Source organism: Oryzias melastigma, linkage group LG19 (genome assembly GCF_002922805.2).
Source record: "Oryzias melastigma strain HK-1 linkage group LG19, ASM292280v2, whole genome shotgun sequence".
In the NCBI taxonomy this organism is placed as follows: domain Eukaryota; kingdom Metazoa; phylum Chordata; class Actinopteri; order Beloniformes; family Adrianichthyidae; genus Oryzias; species Oryzias melastigma.
The window spans coordinates 18,360,549-18,370,242 of NC_050530.1; the positions used below are offsets into that span (position 1 = coordinate 18,360,549).

Sequence of the window (9,694 nt, forward strand, 5' to 3'; positions counted from 1 at the left end):
TAAAGCTCATTTTATTTAAACATATAGTGTTCATTTTCAGAAAAATGCCACAAGAACTCATTAAAAACAAATAACACTTTTTTCATTAGAGTGGGTCTTCAAAAACTCAATAAGTGACAAACCTGCTGCAGTTGTGGTGTGGCATTTATTCCAGTATACAAGCTTTGTTCTAATTCAAGAGTGTGATCACACCAGACATGGAACATCTCAGGAGCAGCACTGTGCTAAAGAAAAGCGTCGAGTCTGTTGTGCATCCCTGCTGTGGTTAATAAACAACTTCCTTCAATACGGAGACACGCAAAACAGTTTCCTCAAGGAAGAAGGTCGAATTGGCTGCACTTTAGTGACGCACCACACCTGTCACACACATTCTTCAATTGGTGTCCATAAATTGTCTCCAAGTGTGCGGCCCTGCAACAGATTGGTGACCTGTTCAGGGCGAACAATGCCGGATCAACAGTAACAGGGATAGGCTCCAGCAGCCCCTTGACCTCATCGGTACCTGAAGTCGGACAGCTGGATGGAGAGTTTCTGAATCTGAACGAGTGTTGTGCAATAGAACTTCTACTGCTGTTTATCTCCTTCTACTGACTTTGTTCCACACGCGTGACATAACCGTGTTTGACAGATCATCTGTGAACAGACTCAGGTCTGGGCGCTCTCTGGAAGCCTCACAGTGAGTTTTAAAGGCAGCCCAGGTCCATCACGAGGGCGTTATCTAATTTCATCTGTCACATTCAGTTTACCAAACAGTTTACTGATTAATGTCTCTCATTTAAACCATGTGGAATAAATATTCCAGAGTTAAGGATATTTTTAACAGGCTGCTGGGCGTCTGTAGGATCACAAAAATGTTGATAAAATAGCAAACTAAAGCAATAAAGATTTGCAATATTGAGTTTTATTGTTGTAACCAGTAGATTGGGACAAGTGACTGTATGTGAGAACTGGACCAAGTGAGTGACATCATCCATAGAAAACAACTTACTTCCGGATCCAATAAAATCATGTCAATTCAGTGCCCATTTTTGGCAATAAGGACGCCGCCATGTTGGATGAAGCCAGATTATGTCAGTAAGCAGTGATTGGTCTGAATTTCTCTGACTCAGCGTTTCTATGGCAACCACTCTCATCAATCATGTTGAGCTTGTAGGTAGGCCACACCCCTCCCACATAAAAGCAAGCCAAAATCTGTCAATCAAATGTTTGGAACGGTCGCTGTGGAGGTCATGCTGTTATTTTAAGACATCTGATTGGTCAGTTGCTAATTAAAATAACTTAAACTATAAAAAAAAATTATAAAAAAAACAGGAGTAGCCAGGAATACATTTAAAAAAAGGTATCAGAGCAAGAATGGTTATTCTGACAAACATGACAGCTGCTTATTTCTCAATAAAAGTCTATGAGATTTTGGCTTCTTGGACTTCTTATTTGGGGGTGGGATCACTCAGTCCAGTTCTCTATATACAGTCAACAATGAGAAAACATTGAAAATTTCACCTAAAAAGACAAAGAAAAACACATTTTTATGAGTCATTCAATGGGATTACTCTGGAAAGAATAAAAATTGCATCACATTGCATAAAGCTTTCTTTTTCTGGTAAAAAATAAAGTTTAAACAAAAAATAAAAAAGCTTTATTAAGCTTTTGAAAGTGGCTTCCAAGAAAGGATGCACTGCGATGTGGTATTTTTATGGATATAGTCTTTATGATAATCAACGTATGGATACTAGCTGACAAAAAATGATAAATAGATTAATTATAGTGCAAGTTATTATTTAATGAGATTAAAAGAGAGAAATAAATGGAGGAATGCAAACTGATAATGTTGAAAATCTAAACTAAACTCAATTAAATTATTTTTTGATTGCATTTCAGGCCAAAAAAGATTGTTTTATGTCTAAATTGCCAATTACAAATAAAATGGCATTCTTTCACAATAAATCATCTGTAGCAACATTAAGTGATTTTATCAAAACTAACAAGCACAGAAAAGAAAAAAAACGTTATTATTATTATTATTTTTTTTTTTTTGGTTTTAAGATGCAGGGCGATTCACTTAAAAGGAATTTGCTGCCCTCTACTGGAAAAGGCTTTTCATTTCTGGAAGCTTAAATGTTCTGTGAATCAAAGTGTTAATATGAGCTTCATTAAAACAAACAGATAAGGATCACGTTAGCATGAAGTCAGGTTGCAAAGGCTAGTCAAATGAAATATATAGATATAAAGACTATAAAGAAAACATTCACACTGAAGGCAAAAATATTACCTATTTAAATGTAAATGGAGTGAAAATTAAAGTCATTAGAAAATAATTTATCAAAAAAGTAAAAACTTTATTGACAACTATTCCAAAGTGTCTCCAACTTTACTTTGACCTAAAATACTTCTAATAAACAAATTTTTAACGTGTCAAAATAAAAAAGAAAAAAAACGTTTTCTTGAGATATTATGTATGACATTTATGGCATAACAACATGTTACTGCCTGTATTATAAGTGACAGTTTTGACTGTTTAGAAATACAGAGACACAAGAAAAGTGAGTTCTGTCTTTCCCGTAAATCTAACCCCATGACAGTGGAGACGTTTCAGGTGGAAATAGTGAAACTGTGACTTCACTAAAAACATTTCTGCTTAGGTGTCAGAGCTCAAGTTTCACCTTCTGACATATCACCTGTATGACAGGAAAAACGGGAGAATGAGCGATCAGTTCCAGAGAAAAGGAGGTTTAGCGCCAAACAACTCAATACAAATGAGATGAAGACGAATAAAATTGAAAGACACATTGATTTATGATGATCCGTGTTTGTCTGATTTGCCCATAGTAGATTCTGTTTATTCTTTTTCAGCCATTCTTAAAAAATGTTTTTACATGTTTAGACTTGAAGAGTTTGTGTATTTATGCCTGAGGGACAAACTTCATTTTAGAATCATGTTTTCAAGAACAAATTTACAGAAATCACTGCTGCTCATTTCTCTCTTTTTCTTCATTTAAAGTCTAAAAATTTACATTTTGACATGGTTGAATGCTTATTTATTTTTCCAAAATTTAACTGCAAAATAAACTTCGGTTGTGTGAAACATTTGCATAGAATTGGGGTAAAAAAAAAAAAACGTTTTTTGTACAGAAAATTTTGAATTTTTATATTTAAAAAATAAAAATATATGCAGATTTTTGTCTATAAATACTAAAAATATATATATTTTTTATTTTATTTTTATAAAAATCCATTTTATTCTTGGAAAATGTGTTTTCAAAGTGAAGATTCAATTGATCTAATTAATAAAAATGCTTTAAATTACATTTTTTACTTAAAAAAAAACATCTGATAGCAAGGCTACATATTCCTAAAGCTCTGATTTCTTCTGATGCCTCAAAATGTGAAGTTTAAACCTTCAAAAGTTTCAAACCTCAGAACATTAGCTTCTGTAAATCTGATTAGAACTGAGGACAATCAAAACATGCTCCTGCTAAAACACAAATCAATGCATTTCATTTGCTGATGGGTGTCCCGAATCCAGCAGACTAAAAGTAATCCGTCTGATCTGAAACATTGATGCTTTATCTTTTGCATGGAACGAGCAAACAGGAATTAAAGGGAAGCGTTGAATCCCAAAACACTTTAATCACAGAGTACCTAGTGTTGAACAACAAAAAATAACATCTTCACATTGGCATTACACTCATACATCCTCTTTGTTCCAGTTTCCATCAAGCATCAGCGACTCAGACTCGACAGTTATGGAACTGAGAGATGGCAAAAGCACTTTGTTTTTCAGGGAACACCCCACACTGCACAGAGCACTTAACAGAAGCTGCAACTGTGCAGTTTTACACACCTTTAAAAAAAAGTGCTGAAAACATCTGAACATTCCCTTTAGGATGAAAACATGAAATCTGGCAAATTAGGACAAAACAGAGAAATGTTTACACTTTCAAAAACCTAGATGTCTGTTCAGCAAATCCACCCAACTTACTATGAAATAGAAAGTTGCTTTTTTAAATACTTTAATAACTACAATTCCTTTTATTTATTTATTTTACTGCTAAAAAGTAAAGGGCATGACTAACACTGTTCAGGCTAAAGACAGTAAACATTTGGAAGAAAAAGTGTAACCAAACTTCATTAAAGCTCAGGATTCTGCTTGAGTGCAGAGGAAGTGCCCTCTAGTGGCACAAACTCCACATTGCTTCTAAAACAAGACCCACTCTGATCCTATTTTGATCTATTATCAAAGCGTTCCCAATAGTTTGTAAATTCTTGCTTTTAGCCAAAATTTAAAAATTTGGTGAGACATATTTTCTGCAATAGTTCAATAGAAATTCACCTGACTTGTGGGCGGGATCGCCCACCCCTCTTCCCCTCCCCAGATGTTGAGAGCTCGGAGCAGGGAGCTCAGCAAGTTTTCTAGATCACAAATAAGCTCTTTTTTAAACTACATTATTATTTCTTCTACTCCTGATTGATGACAATTTGAATAAAGAAATACTAAAAAAAAGCAATTTTAAGCCTAATTTTCTTTATAAATGTCATCAGAAAAATGTCACAAGAACAAGATAAAAACACAATTTTCATCACAGTGGGTCTTTACAGCTACTTTTCCGAATCTCAAGAGAGTCATTAAAGGTACCCAGCTACAGCAAAGTCAAATAGTTGTTTTTGGTTCTGGCTAATCTGTTTATCACAACCATTCCTGAACTGGAAAATTCCAGCGCCGCTACAACGCCTCGTCTGTTTGCTCCTTTAGGAGGCTTTTTGTATTATAATGTTCCTAAAACATAACAAATCCTATAAACTGCTTGAGAAAAAACATAGAAGTGTTCTCACATGTAGTTAAACGTGACTTTTTCCTATAAAACTGTCAATTAGGGATGCAGCAATCCCTCTTGTGGGGGGAACTGATGAATTTCAGAGGTGAGCTGCAGCTAAAGCTCTTAGAAACACATCAAATTAGCTTAAAAAATACTGATGGCTAATAAAACATAAATGACTGGACTTAAGTTGCCTCAATTGTTATAGCTGTACGTTTTAAAATGGAAAATTTGATCAACGCTGATCAATGAGAAGTGGTTCAGTGGGATTTAAAGATGCTGCATTAAAAGCGCTGAAATATTTAGCTGCAGTTATCTGTGTAAAAATGAAGCCATGGTTCAGCAGGCATTAGTAGTGGACAGCTTTATGGAGTTTAAACTGCAGCTTATGGGAGTTTACAACAAAAGGAGATGAAAGCCCCGCCCCTCAAGAGCCATCTTTACAGCGTGCAGAGCCTATAAGCCTCCATGCTTTTTTACGGGCTGTGCCAACAGATTCAAAGCGGACGTGAACATCATTCACTGAGACATTATTCCAGGTTGTCAAGTGAATATTTAACGATGACTTTTCCTGTTTTCCTGTCAGAGTGGAACCCTGTAGGACAGACTTTTCTCTTTGGAGGAAATCTAATTCAGGAAGAAGCACGGTAGAAACGACGACAGGAAGATACTTGAACGTGCGATGGAATCAGTTAATTACATTCACGGTTAAACTGTCAGATGATGAAAGAAACCCTCCGTTTATGTTGGGTTCATGGCATGTCTAAAAAGGACGGATCATCATTGACGACAACCAACAGATTTAAAAAAGCAAAAATTCAAGTTGAAATGGGTCCAGTTTGCTCCGCCCACTTCAGTGACAATGCAGGTGAGTTTGTAAAAATATTTAAAAATTCCCCTAAACACTGAAAACTTTTTTTTAAACCAACCTCCAGTGGTCAATTTAAGTACTGCAAGAATATTTTTTACTCAGAAACAGAGGGTGGTGCTTAATTAACATAAAGAGTGATAGAGTTTGAAGTTAGTGCATCTCTAATGTGAGATTAAAATAGAAAATGACATTTATGAAATCTAGAGAACAAAAACAGGAACTATAGTCATTCTTGAGCACATCTATGTTTGAATCTACCCAAACTTTATTGCTGGACTGTTTTGAAATGTTTTCAGCCAAGAACTTTTGCCCTCACATTCCTAACAAGAGCCAGACTATTTTGCAAACAGGTCAAAGCAGGACACGAGATGTCCCAATATGGAAACGGGCACATAATTGCAAGAGTTGGTCAACGTCTTATTCCTGACCCTGAGCAGAGAAAGCTAAATATAAACCCCTGTGGGTGGAGGCGTCTGGCCTCTGCGGCAGCTCGCAGTTCCCCGAGCGACTCAAGCGTTTCTCCTTTAGTCCCACAAACCCCCAGGGGCCAGCTGCACACGGGAAGGAACCTGAATAAATAACTAGTCGCCCACCTTTCATATTGTTGATCTAAGACGAGTTCCCTTTAAGTTAAAAAACAAACAAACATGCAAGTCCAGGATGAAACTTCCCTGTGTTTCTGAGCAGCACTGTGTCCCGTAGCGGGTTAGGATCCTCCTGGGACTTCCTTCAGAGATCTGCTTTGCAGAAGAAGGTGCCAAGCGGCTCGGAACTGCGAGTGCTCTCTGCGGTACGAGGACAAAAGGTAAGGAGGGGTCCTCCTCCATCCTGTCAGTACTTATTAATCCCAAAAATTCTGACGCCGTGGAGCTGCGGCAGTTTGGGGATCAGCACGGTGAGCAAGGAAACGGTGTTGACCACGAAATGGACTCGGTCGTATTTAGTGTAGAAGCTGGTTAACAAATACCTGCATCAAAGATAAATGAGAGAGAAGGAGAATAAACTGTTAAGATGGGTTGTCTTCTTTTGGGGGAAAATACATCCCAACGTTTGAGCTTTATCTTCCCACAAAAACCACAAACAAGATCAAACCGCTGCTAGGATTTAAACCATCAATCCCACATGAAGTCATATGTTTGAGTACAAACAGAAGTGAATATTTCTGAGCAGACATGTGAGAACATGTTTCAAAAGTTGGTCACCAAAGCTGAATGAAGCTCAGAGGAAAAACTTTTCCCAAACTCAGAGCTTCAACTGCTCCTGCTGCAGCAACTGAACCCCAGAGAGGCAAAGATCCGCCTGTAACCTGAACTCGCTGGGTTAATAAGGCCTGAAACAGTCAGGAAACAAGGGAAGGGGTTCCCGACAACCCAAAGCCCCTTACCAGTTTGAGGGGAAAATAAGGGAGAAGCTGTGAGTGTGACCTTATTTGTACATGTGAATCTGAAACTGAAAGCTCAAAAGGAGCTGAAACATTTACTCTAATGTGATCCATGAAGTTATTTTTCCTACAAACATCTTTAAAACTACATACACATCGGGTATCTTAGCTTAGGCCATGGTGTTCACACTGGACAGGCAGGGAGGGGCTTCTCCTTCTTTGTTTACACAGTTGGATGAGGCTTGGTCCGAAATGTGAAAACGGTGCACAAAATAAAAACGGTTCTTGTAATGGCGGATATGGATAACCACGATGAGGCAAGTGGCCTTCGTTTATCTTTACTTGCAAAACAAACGCAGATGTCGTCAGGCTCATCACCATGTCTGGGTTTACCAGATACACCAGCTACATTTTGGTGAGTTTAATTGCTCTTCCAGCTGAATTTTTGTTTTTCCTGGGTCTACCAGGTTCCTGATTAGTCAAAGTTCAACCCCAATGCTTGTTAAATGGCAACGTATTTTGTATGTAGAGCCTAAAAATGGTTGTAAATGATGCATAGACGTCTATGAATGTCCAAGCCCAAAATGCGTGTTTTACATAAACTTTGAATTAGAAGTGGCCGCTTTAAAAACAAGCCCTATTCTCCAACTACTTACAAGACAATGGGTGTGACGGTGAGGAACTTGCGGGACGCAGTAAACTGCACCCCGTAGTCCATCTGCTCCCAGTGTGTGAGGAGGCGAGCTTTGCCTTGATCTGGCGTCTGGAAGGGCGTCCCTTTGACCGTGTGAAGAAGCAGATACATGCACTGCCAAGGAGAGGAAAACCCCACAGAGTTAGCGCTCCTGTCATGCTCGTGAAACCGGCCGTTTTGGCTCCACTTACCAGATTGTGGATGAGGTTGGTGAGAGTCCAGACGACGGGGACGCTGGCGAAAGGGATGCTGAGCAGGATGAGATGAAGGAGGCCGATGCTCAGGATGTAGGACAGCCACATGCCCCTGCTGTTCATCACCCGGGTGTTGGGGTTCACCTCGCTGTGGGCCGTCCCCACATTCATGATGACACTGTGACATCATAAAAAAAAAAAAAAAAGACTGCATCCTCAACTGTTTCTTTCTTAATTTTATGCAAGAAAGTCCCACTCCGATCATCTTTTGATCCATTTTAAAAGTGTCCCCAGTGGTCTTTTAATCACAATTATGCAGTCATTAGCCAAAAATGTTACATCTGTCATTTTCTATGACATAGTTTCTCCAGAGCGGCAGGAATTCATGAAAATTTCCCTTTTGAGTTGTGGGCGGGACCATTGGCGTGGAGAAAGCTACCCCCATTTCCCATCATCCCTTGCTTTACACTCTTTCCTGCAAGCTTACAGCCCCTCACAACCCTAAACGTCCTTAAAAATGGCTATTTTGAGTCAGATGCAAACTCGAACAATGAAAAACAAAGATATCCGTGGATCTATTTGTCTGCAAGTGGATAAATCAGAAGATTGTACATCACAGATACAAGCTTTCTCAAACAGCATTTCTTCGTCTGCTGCAAATACGTAGACGCAATTTTAAGCAAATTGTCTTTAAACATGAGGGAAACATGGTACAAATTCATGTCAGAAACACCAAAAACGCAATTCTTTCGAATAAATATTCACGTGGATAAATGTTCCAACAAAAATAAATCAAATTAGTAGTACACCTGTTAGCTAGCTAACCAAAAACATTGCTTTTTGTTAGCAAAAACAATTAAGAACAGACTAAATATTTGTTGAATGTAAATACAGTATTTTCATATACATATATTTATATCGATGGTTATAGAATACATTATATATAGACATGTAATTATAATGGCAAGCAGTAAAAGAGAATAATAATGATAAATCAGCTAATATTTAACAAGAGCAAACAATGTAGCAAGCTATTCACTAACTTGTCCTAACTTGAGTCAAAATAAACTACAATAAAACCTTTTTAAAAGCGAACTTAAAGTATTTTCATATATGCAAGTTATAACAGAGGAAAAACAAGATTTAAGTTAATGCATATAACTCGTACCTGTGCGGGCAACAGTCCGTTATCTCAGTTTTTTGTGTAACCGATCCGCTTAGTTGTGTAACCGGTGCACGCGCTGGTTCACAGCCACCGTTAACGCCATCTTCCCCGTCCCTTCGCTGGTTGTAACCGTAACCGTCCGCTCGCTGGGACCCAAGCTACCGAGACCGCTTCCACTTTTACTCGCAGCTCTCGCCAACAGCTGGGGAAAACGCCGCACACTCCACAAAGAAGCGTCAGAGAGATCCACTTTCATTGCCACATATTTCGGTCGGTGTCTCATCGCATTTGGCTGTGATTGGCTGCAATGAGTCATGTGATAGAAACTAGCCTGTCACGGCTAGAGCTGGTGAAAGAAGTTAACCACGCCCCTTGCGTCTCAGAAAAGGAGGGACTTAACAGCATGATTGACATTTGGAGGATGCATTTACTAGGTACTTTAGAAAAAATATGCATATATTTTAAGGTATGAAGGTTTAGAAATAAAAGGGGATTTAAAAAAATAATATCACAATAATTTATTTTTCAAACCCACAAAAAATAAATCAATTAAATGATAAAAATAAAATTAAAGC

At 38.1% G+C, this 9,694-nt stretch overlaps 1 protein-coding gene across 1 annotated transcript; it reads right to left on the reverse strand.

The window, feature by feature from the left end:
- Nucleotides 1-3,607: 3,607 nt before the first annotated feature.
- ormdl3 (ORMDL sphingolipid biosynthesis regulator 3) lies at nucleotides 3,608-9,445 on the reverse strand. Its single transcript, XM_024285400.2, has 4 exons — nucleotides 9,123-9,445; nucleotides 7,952-8,132; nucleotides 7,723-7,874; nucleotides 3,608-6,652 (listed from the first exon to the last, which is right to left on the reverse strand). The coding sequence occupies exons 2-4, from the start codon at nucleotides 8,123-8,125 to the stop codon at nucleotides 6,517-6,519; spliced, it is 462 nt and encodes a 153-aa protein (XP_024141168.1). The 5' UTR covers nucleotides 8,126-8,132; nucleotides 9,123-9,445; the 3' UTR covers nucleotides 3,608-6,516.
- Between the last annotated feature and the right edge of the window lie 249 nt (nucleotides 9,446-9,694).

What these genes read in the sequence shown, in the direction of transcription:
- ormdl3 (XM_024285400.2), bottom strand. Translation starts at nt 8,125, where the DNA reads ATGAATGTGGGGACGGCCCACAGCGAGGTGAACCCCAACACCCGGGTG. An exon ending in CCAACCTCATCCACAATCTG is followed by an intron (nt 7,875 to 7,951) that starts GTAAGTGGAGCC and finishes TCTCCTTGGCAG; the next exon opens with TGCATGTATCTGCTTCTTCA. An exon ending in ACCGTCACACCCATTGTCTT is followed by an intron (nt 6,653 to 7,722) that starts GTAAGTAGTTGG and finishes TCTTTGATGCAG; the next exon opens with GTATTTGTTAACCAGCTTCT.